We start from the raw sequence: 16,611 nt of genomic DNA on the forward strand, positions 1-16,611 counted from the left end.
GGGGCAGGCTCTGCTCTCCAGGAACAGGTAACACAGTCACTTAGAGAACAGTCACTACTTGCCCTGCCCTCCTGAGTCCCGGGAGGAAAGTGCTCGCCCGCTCCTGACCTGTGACACGCTCACTGCGAAGGCAGGTATTAGAAGAGTCCCATGAAAGTTAAAACGGATTCTTAAAAATGAAAGTGCAGGCTGAAAGTTGGTAGTGTGGGAGGTAGAGGGTGTGTGTTCTTGTGCAGAGGAGCGTGGGGTTTGCAGAGGAGACAGGGGAGCTTTGTGTACCCGGAGCAATGAACAAGCGGCGACTTCTCTACCCCTCAGGGTGGCTCCAAGGTCCCAGCGACATGCAGGGGCTCCTCTTCTCCACTCTTCTGCTTGCTGGCCTGGCACAGGTAAGTCCTCTCCCCCGACTCTTTCCCTTCCGGAGACTACAGCCATCCTTAGTTCTTCAGGCCCAAAACTAAACAAAATGAAGATGGGGAAGAGGGAGGATCAATGGCTTGTAGAACTACTTCACAAGAAATAGGAAGCCATTTTTCTTTCCAAATAAAGTTCTGTGCTCGTTCATGAGCTTCATGAAAGAAATGTAAAACATTTCTCCCTTTCAGGTAATGGCACTGAAGCCTCCTTTCGCTGTGTTTGAACAGCCCCATGCTTTCTTATATATTTTTGTAGCAGAGCCTAAGGCACATCCCGGCACAGTGCGGGAAACAGTGTCTCTCCATGCCAGCTCCAGGCGGAGGCTCAACTTTCCATTGCTGTTTGCAAAATGTGCAAAGAGCCCCTGGAAAAACGAATTTTGACAGCGACTTTTTCCAGTTAAGCCTGTCCTTGTTTGAAAGGGGCACTTTGGAATAAACATTTACATTTTTAAAACATTCTCTTACTTTGTCTTTTCTCAGTCCATGTGTTTCTCACTTCCTGAAAGGGAAGCAGTCCATGGAGGCTTGGAAATATTTCAAGCAACAGACCAAAGGGAAGTTTAACTTACTATGAGCAATTCATTGCCTTAGTCTTTTGAAATAAGAAGACGAAAACAAGGTGACTTAATTGTTGATTTATTTACACGGTAGACAGGAGACAGAGCTTTTGAAATCTGGTGATTTAGAAAACATGGGTGTGTCTGTGAGATAGTAGTTGATTGGGGCCGTAAGTGTAGATATATCTTAGAAAACAAGGAATTGGAAATTGTTATACCATATAGAGAGAGATTTACGATTTCAAAAGAATCATGCAAGAATATCAGTGGTCCGGGTCATTGCTGCCCTGTCTGTGTGTCTCCTATTCCACTGTTCTTGAGAAAAAGCCTGTCATTGTGGATTGAGAGCAGCTAGATGTTCTTAGACAGCAAGTATTCCAACACAGAGAGATGTGTACAAAATAAACAACAACAAACACAGAAAGGTGTTACACACAGAGCAGTAAGAATGGATTATTTTGTGCTTAACTTTGCTTTTATGAATTCATAAATTCATGAAATATCTAATAATACCTAGCATTTACTGAATATCTGCTATATGCCAAATAATGTGCTGGGTGCTTTATTTATTTGTTTATTTATTTAAAGACAGCCTCACTCTGTCGTTCCAGGCTGGAGTGCAGTGGTGCAGTCTCGGATTACTGCAACCTCCACCTCCTGTGTTCAAGCGATTGTTGAGCCTCAGCCTCCTAAGTAGCTGGGATTACAGGCCTGCACCACCATGCCCAGCCAATTTTTGTATTTTAGTAGAGATAGGGTTTTGCCCTGTTGGCCAAGCTGGTCTCAAACTCCTGATCTCAAGTGATCCGTGCACCTCGGCCTCCCAAAGTGTTGGGATTGCAGGTGTGAGCCACCACCTCTGGCCCAAGGGTGCTTTAGTTATTATCTTAATTATCAAAACAACTTTACAAGGTGGGCATTATTAATTCCATATTACAGAGGAGATCAAATGATGGGAAGTTCTGTAAGATCACAGAGCTATTGCAAAGCTCGGATCTGTTTTCAAAATGCTTATTCTTTCTATTGCACCATTCTAGTGATGCTTGTTGTCTTGAAATTTTGCTGTTGAAAACAATCAAAATATGCCTGAGGAAAAGAGAAAAATATAAGATTCTTTATATTTACCCACATATTGACTATGTCCAGGCCTCTTCATTTCTTCCTATATTTCTAAGTTACTATCATAACAGGAGATCTTCAGACTGAAGATCCTCCTTTAGTATTTCTTGTGAGGCAGATCGGCTAGCAACAATTTCTCTTAGGTTTTGTTTACCCAGAAACTGTTTTTATTTCACTGTCATCTTTGAAAGATGGTTTCACTGGCTATATAATTCTGTGTTGACAGGATTTTTTTTTCCCCGTTTAACATTGTCTCTGGGCATCTTGTTCTTCTCCATCTCTCCCTCCTCCTCCTTCTTTTAATGAGAAGTCAGATCTCAGTTTTATTGTACTTCTGTATGTAATGCTTCCCCCTTTTCTCAGTCTACTGTTATGATTTTCTTTATTTTGAGGCAGAATCTCCCTCTGTTGCCCAGGCTGGAGTACAGTGGTGCGTCTTGGCTCACTGCAACCTCTGCCTCCTGGGTTCAAGCGATTCTCCTGTCTCAGCCTCCCGAGTAGCTGGGACTACAGGTGCCCACCGCCACGCCTGGCTAAGTTTTTGTATTTTTAGTAGAGATGGGGTTTCGCCATGTTGGCCAAGCTAGTGTTGAACTCCTCACCTCAAGCGATCCACCTGCCTCGGCCTCCCAAAGTGCTGGGATTACAGGCTATTTCAGCTTCATTTTTGAAAGATAGTTTCACTGGCCCTATAATTCTGGGTTGACAGGTTGTTTTTTTTTTTCCTTTCAACATTGTCTTTGGGCATATTCTTCTCCATCTCTTCCTCTTCCACCGTCTTTTGATGAGAAATCAGATCTCATTTTTAATGTAATTCAGTATGTAATGCTTTTCTCAGTCTACTGTTATGATTTTCTCTTTATCCTTGGATTTCAACAGTGTTGCCTTTTGACCTCAGAGATTATCAGGAAATGCTTCAAAACTGGAAAGATAAAGAGGCATCCGGGGGCAGTTTTGGGAGTGTGCATTTCATTAGAAAGAACACAAGAAAAAGCAGGGAGGAAAAAACCAACTCGGGGAGTCCAGCAAATGGCATGGCATGGAAGGAGAGTGTGTGAGAGCTAAAGCTCAAGAGGTAGGCAGGAGAGGGCTTTGGATACCTGGCTCAGAAGTTTAGGCTGCACAGTATAGACTGTGGGGAACCCCGATGGACTTTAAGGAGAGAAGTAATACAACCAGACATGTTCTTTAAAGAGATTCCTCCAGTGGCAACGTAGTAGATGCACTTGAAAAGTCATTCTGGAGGGAGGAAGGTCAGTCAGGAACTCGTAGTGATGGTGCTTACTTAGTAGCAATGAAATGGGGAAGAGTGTCTAGTTCTGGGAAGACAAGGACAACAGAATACATAGGAGAGGTCACTGAATGGCCATAGGAGGTGAGAGAGAGGAAGACAACCTAGATGAATCCAGCTTCCTGACTCCAAACTTTGAAGAGTGAAATGATGACTTTTGGACTTGAGTATTTCCTGGAGGACATTTGGGTGGAGATGTCCAGTAGGTAGTTAGCTCATGGGTCTAGGCTCAGTGGAAAAGTCCAGGCTGGAAATTTAGTTTTGAAACTTGCATAGGATGAAAACTGAAGGCAAGGGTGTGAGTGAGATTGCCAAGATACAGTGTAGAATGAGGCAAGCAATACATTAAAGCTATGAAACACCAATAGGCCTAAATTTAAGTCAAATTCAGGGTAACAGGAGCCTGTGGAGGAGATTGAGAAAGTATGTTGAAAAGTAAGGGGAGGACTGGGGACACCAGATGTAATGAAATCCAAGGTAGAGGAGAGTCAAATGCCTTAGAGAGGTGGGGCAAGAGGAGGACTGAAGAGATTTCACGGATGTGAGACCAGCAAAGAGGCCACTGAACCTGGCATCCTGAATCACTGGTGGCTATAGCTGAACCTGTGCAAAATTGAGAAGTAGGCAAAATTTTTTTAAGTTTAAATTTTTTTTTAGGATTCTAGTTTCACTATTTCTACTCCCTTCTCCATTTTGGTGTTTCCTTTTCCCCTGCTCCTTCTCCAGAAGCCCAGCAGTGTCCTATCCTCCCCATCAAAACCCATTCTCATGTTGTGCATGCAACTTTTGAATCGCAGCTGAAATGTTACTCTTTACTGAGGCATGTGTGTTTTACCAGTGGTAAGAAAAAAGGCTGAGGGTTTAACATTAGGTGGAATTTCATACAGATACTTCTAAATGTAGAATTTTTGAGCTGCAAATGGACTTAGATCTAGGAATCAATTCAACAGTCCCCGGTTCCATCAAATAAACATTAAGGGTTATTTATATAAGCGAATTGCCAGGCACTGTGCTAGGTGCTGGTAGTATACTCACAAACAAACCACAAGCACCTGAGGTTGGGTGGCTTTATGGCTAGTGGAAGAGATAGGCACTTACATGAGTAATTTCAGTTTAAAAATGTGTGCAAGGCAGGGAAGTTATAGGAACCTTTCTGGAAAAGATGATACTGAAACAGAACCTTGAAGGATAACTAGATGAAGAAGGAGCTGGGTCTGGGCAGAATGTCCCAGGCAGGAGGAACAGCATCATATATGCAGGGAACTGCAGGCACTTTAACTTTCTGGAACCTAATGCATACAAGAACTGCAAGACACGAGGAGGGCCCTGAATGCTGTGCGTAAGTGCTTGCACATTTCCTGTAGGTCAGACACTTTCAGGTGTGAAGGATGAGGGAGAGGAAGAAATCCAGATGGTTTTCAGCTTCCTGACTAGGGGACCTGAGTGGATGGTGATGCCATTCACTAAAATGGGAACTGCTAGTTGAGGAGCAGTTTGTCAGGGGGAGGGTACTTGTAGAACCGCAAAGTGCATATGTCCAGTAGCAACTAATAAGTTTAAGCTTAAGGGATGAGGTCTAGGCTGGATAAATAGATGCAGAGATTTGGTGATTTGTTCTGTATCAAAGCTGGGTTGCAGTATGATTTGGACTAGGAAAGGAAGGAGGGTAAATGTTGAGAGCTTAGGCTCTGGAACCTGCCTGCCTGATTTAAATCACTCTTCTACCACTTACTTCATATGTCACACAGGACAACTTAAATAATTTGAGTCTCAGGGTCCTCATTTACAAAATGGAGTATACAGTTTCCTATTGCTGCTGTAAGAAATCACCAACTTGAATGGCTTAAAACAACATGATTATCTACAGTTCTGGACATCTGATGTCCAAAAATGGGTCTTACAGGGCTAAAATCAAGTGTTGGCAGGACTGCCTCCCTTCTGGAGGTGGCAGGGGAGAATTCATTCTTTGCCTGTTCCAGCTTTTAAAGGCTGTCTGGCTTCCTTGGACCATGACCCATTTCAGCAATGGCATCGCTCCTACCTCTGCTTCTGCCATCACATCTTCTCTGACATGCCTTCCTCCTTCCCCAGTGGACCGAATGTACTTGTGATTACCTTGGGCCCACCTGGATAATCGAGAGTGATAACCTCAAGATTCTTAAGTTGATCACATATGCAAAAATCCCCTTCAATGTTTTAGGTAACATATATGCACAGGCCCCAGGGATCAGGACATGGACATCTTTGAGGGGACCATTATCTGCCTATCACATGGTATAATCACCACTGCACACTGTTACTATGAAGTTTGATTGAAATAACCATGTAAAGTGATTTATAAAGATGGCAGTCATCAAGACAGACATTAGGCAAAGACCTTGCTTTCAAGATGCTCACATTCTTGGTGCAGATATCAGAAAGTAAATAGCTGAAATATGTAGGTAATAAGAAAGGTGGTAAACTCTACGGCAAAAGGACTGGGATAGGGTGCCCTTTCACAAAGAGTGATCAAAGAGGGCCTCGCTGAGAAATTTGAGCACAGACCTAAAGACAGTAAAAGAGTGAGCCATGAAGATATCTAGGGGCAGAGTGTGCTTGGAGTCAGAGAACAAGGACGCTGGTGTGGCTGGTGTGGAGGCAGCAAGGGGGTGAGTGGCAGTGGGCAAAGTAATGTGGGGAGGGGGGACCACGGGATGCAGGGCCATGGTGGCACTTTGAATTTTACATTGAAATGGGAGGCCATGAGGAAGTCACTCCATATGAGCAAAGAGTGATATGAACTGGCTTATTTTAAAAGAATCATTCTGGATGTCAAGTGGACAAAGGAGCAAGCAAGGTGAACACTCGGGAGGCTATTGTAATCATCCAAGTGAACACTGGTGACTTGGATTATGATGGTAACAGAGAGGGTATCAATAAATGATCAAGGTGGGTATTTTTAAAGGTGTAATAAACAGGATTTACTGATGGAATTAGATGTAAAATATGAAAGAGAAGAGTCAAGCATGATCTGATCTCAAGGTATTTTGGAAATATATTGGCATTTGCTCAAATAGGGAAGTGTGTGGAAGAGCAGATTGGAGGGGGAAGCTTGGGAGCTTGTTTTTGGTCATATTAAATTTGCTATACCTATTAAACATCAAAGTGGAGATGTTAAGTAGGCGGTTTGAGTCTGAGTTCAGAAGAGGGGTATGAGTCGGAGATAAGAGATATAGTGAGGGAAGATACTTTAGAGGCCTTATCCATGGGGCTCTGAGGTTTACAGATTAAGAGGATGAGAAGAAACTGACAAAGGAGAGTGAGAAGGAGCAGTCAGTGATAAAGGAGGAGTAAGAGTGGAATAAGAGGAATAAGAGCCTCCAACAGTCTTGGAGGCTGAGTGAAGAATAGTTTAAGAAGAGTAATTGTGTCAAATGCTGATAGGTATTATTATAATGATTGTAACTCACCACTCTGTATACTACCTGTTTGGGGGAAATCTTCTATTCCTGTTATACTATTACATAGAGAAGCTATTTCTAACATCACCTTTATTATCAAATGAAGTTCTGCTGCAGGGCACAGGGCACTGGACCATTAGATACAACACCTGAAGGAAGGCCTGGAGAAGTGTCAGATGCACCTCAGCGTAAACAGTTTTGTCACTGGCCCTGCAAATGCCCTCATCGGAAGCCCCGTTGCCCTCCTGGAGTGAGCCTGGTGAGAGACGGCTGTGGATGCTGTAAAATCTGTGCCAAGCAACCAGGGGAAATCTGCAATGAAGCTGACCTCTGTGACCCACACAAAGGGCTGTATTGTGACTACTCAGTAGACAGGCCTAGGTACGAGACTGGAGTGTGTGCATGTAAGTGTCTTCTTCTGGACCTTCTGGAAAAGATTGAGTCTAGACAGAACTTTTTTTCCTGCAATTGTTAGCTTGGAGTGATCAGCTTAGTTTGGCTAAATATGAGGTGGGTTTAGTTTTCATGCACCAGTGGGACTGGCTCCATTGTATTGGATACTATGTGAAATTAGCAGATGCTTACACACATTCAGAAGCCCATTATTTTCATTGCATTGAGGTGATCTTGCAGTTCTTCTCAGGTAATTGCTTTTAATGATAGAAAATAAAAGGAATTATCTAGAGTCTGACTTTTTAAAGAGCTACAAAATGACAGCTTTTGTTAATACTGTCAAAAACAATCCGAATTCAGCCTTTTCTGTAATAAAAAATGATCTGCTTAAAAATATTAGAATGTATACCCAGTATTCAGACACACAACTTTAACCTCAGCTTTGCCAACTAATGACCGAGTTGCTGTGCTTTTTACTTCAGCAGATTTGTAAAAAAAGAAGGTGAGGTCACCCCAAACCACAACCTGACCCTCAGCCTTATGTGACTAAGCTCTGGAGACTGATTCAGACCATCTAAACATTGACACTAATTCAGGGTGCCAAATTATTTAGGATTAAACAAATAAAATTTATAAGGGAAGAGAAACACTCATCTCACCTGGGCAGTTTAGTCTGTCTGTAGAAAAGTCAAAGTAGGAAGGCAAATTACTATCAGAAGTTTGGTTATGAGCCACGGAATGAGAGCCTATCTTTGGAGTCAGACTGAATGTGTAGAGCGCTCAAGCTTGATAGCCTGATGCCCCTGCCAGCACTGTATTGTATGGTTAAAAACGTGGGATCTAGGTTCAAGTCCTGACTGCTCTGCTAACTGAATACACTTGATCAAGTTGTTCATTCTCTGTGTGCCTCAGTTACATAATATGTACTTCCTATCTTATAGAGTTGCTAGGAGGATCAAATAAAATAATGACATAAAACACCTAGCACAATAGCTGGTATTCAGTAGGCTCTCAAAAATGTTATTTATTGGAATCCTATAACGAAAACATGACCTATCAAACAACGTGGCATTCAGGACACCCATTTTTCCCAAGCTGGGCAGGTTATTTCATTAACCCAACAAACACTTAGTGACCATCCACTACAGAGCCAAGCACTGTGGCCAGCAACTGAGGACATGACAGGAAAAACAAGAGATACAGGCCTTGGCCTCAGAGAATGAAATATTAAGGTGTCAGACCTTTCCATAAGTAATTTCACACAAAATGTGATGAGACTTTTAACAGGGCATAGCCACGAGGATAGGAATGGGGATAATCTATAACTGGGGTCCCAAACTATGACCTGAGAGTCAAATCTAGCCAACAGCCTGTTTTCGTAAATAATGCTTTATTGGAACATGGCACATTAATGTAGAGTCTATGGCTGCTTTGCAATGGCAGAGTCAGTAGTTTTGACCAAACACTCTCTGGCTTGCAAAGGCTAAGATATTTTCTAGTTGGCTCTTTTCAGAAAACCTGATGATCCCTGATCAAGAGCAACATTTTAAAAGCTTTTTGATCTGCGGACCCCTTTATGGTCTTAGAAATTACCCCTTTATACTCTTAGAAATTAATGAGGACCTAAAGAGGTTTTATGTGGGTTTTATCCATTGATATTTGATGGATTAGAAATTTAGAAATATTTATTCACTTAAAAAGAATAAACCCATTGCAGATTAATAAGAATAACGTTTTTATGAAAAAACATATAACTTATTTTCCAAAGAAAAATTTAGTAAAAGAGTGTCATTGTTTTACATTTTTTGCAAATCTCTCTAGTGTCTAGCTCAATAGAAGATAGCTAGAGTCACACATTTGCTGCTTCTTTCAATCTGTTACTATGTGTTTTTCTGGTTGAAATATGTGAAGAAAATCTGGCATCACACAGATATGTAATTTGAAAAGAGAGGAATATTTTAACAGGCTTTTCAGATCATTGTGTATATACTTTTATGTTTATTGATATTATATTAAAACTTGGCAAGTGACACTGTCTTAAAAATTAGCTGCATCATGGAATCTGAAACCACATCAACGAACTTTCAACTCTGTGACATTAAAATGCATTGGTCTATCCAAGACCCATTTGGAATAGACCTTTTAGTCATGCATAATTTTGCCATTCTATGCATTGTTCATTTGGAAAATATGTTTACTGTGTTGTAGAGGTGTTCAAAATATTGATACACTTAATTATGTAATATCTAAAAAAAAATCACATTAATATCATCCTCACCAGAAAAGTCTACATATTGGATAAATATAAAGTTTTCAGTGATGGATACAAGTTTTCCAAAATTCTAATTTTTCCTTGAAATCTTGAATTCTCTCATCGGCAAAAAATGCTGTCACAGTTGTTTTCCTTGAAGTGACAGGCTCAGTTTGCTCATCTTCAAAAAAAATTTCCAAAATACACAAGTCTGAATAACCAGTTTATCATCAGTCATTTCTTCAAGTAAAATTCCCACTAAAAAAAGTGGTTAGCTCAGCTCACAACTTTACCAATGACATAGTTCCTTAAGTTTCCCTGAGACAGCCATTTGCTGAAGTTTCAAGGCAGCTGTTGCACTAAAATATTCTATGTATATTTCCTATTTTGTCACATAGAATATTAAACAGACCAGTATTTGATGATTAAGATTTAATAAAATGAATACTTTTTGCTATGCCATCAAGGACATTCTTAGGTAAAACTCCCCCCACCCCTTTTAAAGTATAAGTACCTGGCAAGGAAAAATACAAGATTACCTTTACAGTTTGATTCATGCCAAGGCACCAGCAGTTCAGTTTTAGCCACAGTTGCTTTTGTAGCACCAGTGCAAATACCAACACAGTGAAAAAGGCCAGCCACATCTTAGTATTTGGAAAAGAGTTTTGACCTTGCAGATCCCCTAAAAGTGTCTCAGGTACTGCCAAGGGATTAGAGGACCACACTTGGGGAACAGCCTATCCAGAAGGTCAAGAATACCCCTCAGAGGAAGGGAAACTCTCCTGCAATCTCTTAACAAAAACCATCAGTACCTTGCAGTTCTGTAGTGAACTAACATATAGTTTCTTCAGACATCCACTTATCCTGTCTTCCTAAGACTGTGTCCTAGCCTATTGTTGGAAGTCTGAGAAAACCTGTTTCACTAGGCATCAACATCAACTGCTATACTTATGGTGATTTTACAGGGTCTTTACTTGGTCTTAATTCTGGAAGTGACCATGTGGGGTTTATAGCCTGCAATATAATAAAAATGCCTCACTTTAGAAACCTTTCTACAGATGTCCTGTGAAGGAGGTTCCAAATGGAACCTAAGAGGTTGAGAGCTATACTTCATACAGGAGATAATCCATTTCTTCTTAGGTTTATAATTGGAGGTCTAGATTGTCACAGGTTATGGCTTCTTTGGCAATTTTGCTCTTTTCTCTTTTCAGACCTTGTAGCTGTTGGGTGCGAGTTCAACCAGGTACATTATCATAATGGCCAAGTGTTTCAGCCCAACCCCTTGTTTAGCTGCCTCTGTGTGAGTGGGGCCATTGGATGCACACCTCTGTTCATACCAAAGCTGGCTGGCAGTCACTGCTCTGGAGCTAAAGGTGGAAAGAAGTCTGATCAGTCAAACTGTAGCCTGGAACCATTACTACAGCAGCTTTCAACAAGCTATGAAACAATGCCAGGTGCTCAAAAGTAGAACTATTTTTCATGTATGACCTTGGTGGTATTCCTTCATGTTCCTTTTATGTATCATAGATACTCAGTAAGTACTTATTGATTGGTGGTCAGAGTGAGATATAGTTTGAGTGTATCATTTTACTTAATCTTTGCCTCAGACAGGGATAAATATCGGAAAAGGAAATTTTATAATGTTTTAGAATTTTCTGGTAAAACATTTAAAAACATTTTAAAAACATCTACTAGGTCAGGGAGCTCTTCTAAAATCTTACACCTCTGCTTATTCCTAACCTCTTCTCAGGAAAATTGACCAAATATTGTTCACATGTACCCTAGAACAACTTATTTTTTATTGTTCTATTATGGACAAGAAGTTTGACCATTCACTTCCCCAAATTTTAAAAGGCAACATTTCCATGTGATACAGGCAGAAATGGGAGGCTACTGCTGAAAAATATTTAAGAAATGACACATATTTTGAACTTGTAAATATTATTTCTAAAAATAGAAATCTCATAGGAAGTCCTTTCACTCACTCTGAAATTGAAGCTCAGTTGCTAATCTCTCTGTAAACACACACACACACACACACGCACACACACACACAGGCATTTTTAAGTAGGTTACCCATGTATCTATGTTCTCATAAAAATGAAGTGTGATCCTTCATTACTCATCTTGTGTATCTGGCCATTTCAAACAGCTTAAGTATATTTATAAACCTTGTATTCTGGTCTGCTCTAAGTTAGCATTTTATTTAAGCATCAGCATATTTTGGGAACAGGAGTTTCAAAACCACCAGCAAATAAAGTGTAGAGGAGGAAGGACTCAAAAGGGGCAACATCGAAGTCTGGTTCTTGTTCACATCTCTGTGTTCTCATCCAGAAATCAAGAATGCCTTTTTCTTAAAGTTTAGAGCTTAGTGAGAGGTGCCATGGAAATGCAGAATACTTGTATATGTTAACAACTCATAAGTTCACTTTTATTAAGTGGATATTTAATAAAGGCAACTATAAGCAGAGAAATGAGTTTAGATATTTAAAAACTAACTCTATGAAAGGAACATCCTCAGCAACTGCAGTTTTGTCAGTAAATTAGAAAAAAAATTTACTAGGTTGTAGTGAATTTGCATTTACTATACATGTTCAGTTGACAGCATGACACTGTTAATGCTCTGAAACCTCTGAAATTATAAGCCATGTCCTTATTTTTTTTTCAAAATGTACAGAACAGTTGGTTTTCTGCATTGGATTTTAGTGATTCAATATAAGGCTCTTAGAACCCACACATAAACTTCCCTGGAAAGACTGCCTTGGAGCAGTTTTCCACAAGTGAAGCCCTTCGGATCAAGTTCAAGTTGGTCTCATTTTAGAAGTTAGAGCAGTTCAGTGGATTCACTTTGACCTTGGTTGGGAGAGGCATCAGATAGTCAGTCTTAGTAGTTAGTGCTTTGTCAGGTAAAACAAGAAAATCTCCTGAAGCGTTTTCTGGTATTTATGATTTAGACCTAGATGTGATTCAAATGAAGTATATGTTCAGTCTAATGTCTCTTCTTTGCTTAACTGTGAAATTATATTTATGGCCCACACAGGAATTTGGCTTTTAAAATTAACCATAATGACAAAAACACATACTTTAAGATATATTTATGACAGTAATTTATAGTCTATGGTTGGAATCTAGCTTTTGCTAGGTCAGTATGAAGCATGCAATGACATAATGCCCTCATGCTTTTTTCAATGCTCACAAAACACTAAGCTTCATTTAAAAAATCTCTTCTAGTTTTCTTGCTTTTTAATGAATGGTAAATTCCTGAACCACAGCTCTTGGTTTAACAAGTGGGATTACTGGTAACACGGTAATCTAACCTGCCTTTATTTATTGCAGATGTGTGCCAAGCTTCTAATCTGCTTCCTGCACTGAGGTCTTTAAACTGTTGTCTACCTTCCAGGTATCTTCACGTTTCTGCTTCCTCTCCTCAGTTCTATGTGCAATTGCAAGAGACTCTACTGTAATAACACTGAAAGCAGTGTCATGGTATCAATTAAAATAGAGCGCATACTTTAAAGAGACTACTTCCTATGAAGAAGGCTTTTTTTTTTTCTGGGTCTTTTTCGAGTTTTAAATAGATTTTTTTGAAGTAATATAGCCAGAATTTTGCTGTGCAGACTCAAATCACAACCGTACTCCCAAAGCACCCATTTCAAGATGCACATTAACCTTAAGGAAATGCCTTGAGACAGTAAGTCAATATGTAGTTTGCTTAAAATGAGCCAAGGGCCTGATTCATTTATAACAAGAAGCTCCCAGTGACCTTACATGGAAATGGGAGCATTATTATATCCTCTTATATTCTCTTTTCCCCTCCTATTTCTCCTTAGCAGCAGACATTGGAGGGGCTCTGTCTACTCACTCACTGACCCATCTATTGATCCATCCATTCTCTCTGTTTTTTCATAAGTAATTTGAAATCTTAGCCAATTGGAGAGTGCTTTGGGCCTAAGAACATAGGGAGTGTGACAATTAAGTTGAATGAATGAAATTATACACTTGCAATGACTTTGTATATAAATGATTAGTTTAGTTCAGTGTAGTATTACTTAATTAGACAGTTTTCTAAAAGACTAGATTAAAACAAATGGAAGAAATCTGGTCTCACTGATAGTCTCATTCTCAAATATAATTTTTGTATTTTAGATTTTAACATATTATGAAAGTTAACATTAAGATCACACTGTTCTGATCAAATTCCCTAATTTTTATTTCAACGTCTGTTAGAAATGATGAAGCAAGAACAAGGGAAAAGACAACTCAACAGGAACATAAGCTTAGGTTTAGTATTCAGAGGACAGGCAAAGCAGAAAAATGCACATGAGTAAATCTTCTCAGTCTTTCAAAGATAAAGTATTTTTATTCCTCCTAAGGGACTGGACTATAATACTTGATTGAAAGTTAATTTTGGGGTTGGGAAAGAGGGAGATAGAATGATAAATTAGACCATCAGCTTCTTTTATTCTGAGTTATATTATACAAAAATACTCAGATTTCTTAAACATTAAACATGATTAAAATTATCTATTTATACAAGTACATTTATATGTATAAATATGTACTTTTCTCCCTTTGTTTTAGCTTATAGAAATCTCCCACTTATTTGGAAAAAAAAATGTCTTGTGCAAGCAACAAAGTGGACTCCCTGCTCCAGAACATGTGGGATGGGAATATCTAATAGGGTGACCAATGAAAACAGCAACTGTGAAATGAGAAAAGAGAAAAGACTGTGTTACATTCAGCCTTGCGACAGCAATATATTAAAGACAATAAAGGTAAAGTTTAAATATATTTAACTTAATTCAATATTAAGAGATTCCTGAAAAGTAAGCATGTGTGTGTTTTGGAGGGTGGGATGGTGTTCAGTTCTTAGAAAAATGAAACCATCTCATTATAATGCTTAAAGTCAAAACTATTTCAGAGGAAAACAGGTATTAACTGCATGTTGTGGGGAAAATTTTACCAACCAGAGCAGATTCTAACTTCTTTTTTCTATGTTAATGAATAAAAGATTTTGGTTGCTACACTATAATTATGAAAATAGATATTATGAACATCAGAGAAGTCCTGATCTTAGATATATATCACTAATTTGGAAGGAAGCCACACCATTTCCAAAATGCTCTATGCTTACACAGTAAACTTGCTAAAACACTACAATAAAATATTTATCCTAAGATTGTTTGATATAACTAGAGCTGGTCCTACTTCTTGAATGAGGCAGTAAGTATGTCTCAAAAAGGGTAATTTTTAGAAATGCTACACAATCCTTCTACCCCAAAGTTATTCTCTATCATATCAGCAAGTTGACAATTCAGTTTTAAAGAAAGATTAGGATAATTATTTATCTATGCATCCACTGAAAACTGTCTGGGCTGTGTTATGGAATTTGCTAAGTCTTAGATAAATATTTAATAAGACATGACTCTTGATATTAAACAAAACAAATTTCTATTTATTGTAAAATTGAGTCAAGAATAGACAGCAAAAAACATTGAGGAGTAGGTGCTATAATATGATGAAGAATAGAGAGGACAGACCTCTGATGAGAAGGGGATCTTAAGGGTAAAGAGAGTGCTGTAAATCACTACATAGCAACTTTTATTAATGCCTCCAAATAATTATATTTGTACTATAAAATATTCTACATGTTGATTTCCGAAACTACTGTAATAAAATTTAAAGAATGACTTCAATTTATGTATCTTTTCAGATTCCCAAAGGAAAAACATGCCAACCTACTTTCCAACTCTCCAAAGCTGAAAAATTTGTCTTTTCTGGATGCTCAAGTATTCAGAGTTACAAACCCACTTTTTGTGGAATATGCTTGGATAAGAGATGCTGTATCCCTAATAAGTCTAAAATGATTACTATTCAATTTGATTGCCCAAATGAGGGGTCATTTAAATGGAAGATGCTGTGGATTACATCTTGTGTATGTCAGAGAAACTGCAGAGAACCTGGAGATATATTTTCTGAGCTCAAGATTCTGTAAAACCAAGCAAATGGGGGAAAAGTTAGTCAATCCTGTCATATAATAAAAAAATTAGTGAGTATAAAATGGTGGCAAATTACTTTGTTTAAAACAGTATGAATGCCTATTCTCAGATCACTACATTTAAGGCATTAGAAGCTTTTAAAAAGTTATCCTAAAAATATACATAAAATTTGAAAAACTTAAAAATTGAACTCATTTCTAAAATATATCCTATAATTATATAATACACAGACATTTGGTACCATCTAAGCATTTTGTATATGAAAAAATCATGTAATTTACAAGAAAATATTTTACAAAATAATCTGGAATACTTGCTAAAGCTGTATAAAAAGCATATTAAATTTTAGGCTGGGCATGGTGGCTCATGCCTGCAATCTCAGCACTTCGGGAGGCCAAGGTGGGCAGATCATTTGAGGTCAGGAGTTTGAGATCAGCCTGGCCAACATGGTGAAACCCTGTCTGTAATAAAAAAAATACAAAAATTAGCCAAGTGTGGTGGTGTGCGTCTGTAATCCCAGCTACTCGGGAGGCTGAGGCAGAAGAATTGCTTGAACCCAGGTGGTGGAGGTTGCAGTGAGCTGAGATCGCACCACTGCACTGGCACGGAGGAGCGAGACTCCTTTGGGGGGAAAAAAACATACTAAATTTTAAAAACTTAATCTATATTTGACAATGTAGCCTAAGGTGCCCATTAGCTGATACATCATTATAGGGCAAGTGAAATTCTAGATTAATTCTTGAACAGAAATAAGATTAAGCTGTAAATATATTTAGACTTTTCACTGCCTGATCTTGAATATCAGTTTCTTTTGGAAAGGAGAAAATGCAACTTTTCTGGCCACTGTCAACAACTGCAATCTAAATTTTTTTATATGAAATATTGTAAAAAATTAAATTTCCAAGACAAAGACCAAGAACAGTATCATTACTTTGCAAAGGAAAGAAATATAAAGAATAAAACTTAAAATTAACCTGTGGATCTGAAATATAAATTGTTATTAAAAATAAATTAATGTTAAGGCTAGAACTGAAGATTATAGTAACTGGAACAATTATAGCCATTTATTACAAAGTTTGGAAGATATCAAGCTTAGTAACATTCTGTTCATTTGTATAAATGTCATGCAGAATAACAAGTAG

The 16,611-nt window shown here is 38.7% G+C and overlaps 1 protein-coding gene across 1 annotated transcript; it reads left to right on the forward strand.

Moving 5' to 3' along the window:
- Positions 1-287: 287 nt before the first annotated feature.
- Positions 288-15,507, forward strand: CCN6 (cellular communication network factor 6). Its single transcript, XM_002817258.5, has 5 exons — positions 288-389; positions 6,933-7,230; positions 10,682-10,924; positions 14,052-14,245; positions 15,184-15,507. The coding sequence occupies exons 1-5, from the start codon at positions 288-290 to the stop codon at positions 15,463-15,465; spliced, it is 1,119 nt and encodes a 372-aa protein (XP_002817304.2). The 3' UTR covers positions 15,466-15,507.
- The last annotated feature ends 1,104 nt before the right edge of the window (positions 15,508-16,611 follow it).

The sequence above is a fragment of the Pongo abelii genome, chromosome 5 (assembly GCF_028885655.2).
Source record: "Pongo abelii isolate AG06213 chromosome 5, NHGRI_mPonAbe1-v2.0_pri, whole genome shotgun sequence".
Taxonomy (NCBI): domain Eukaryota; kingdom Metazoa; phylum Chordata; class Mammalia; order Primates; family Hominidae; genus Pongo; species Pongo abelii.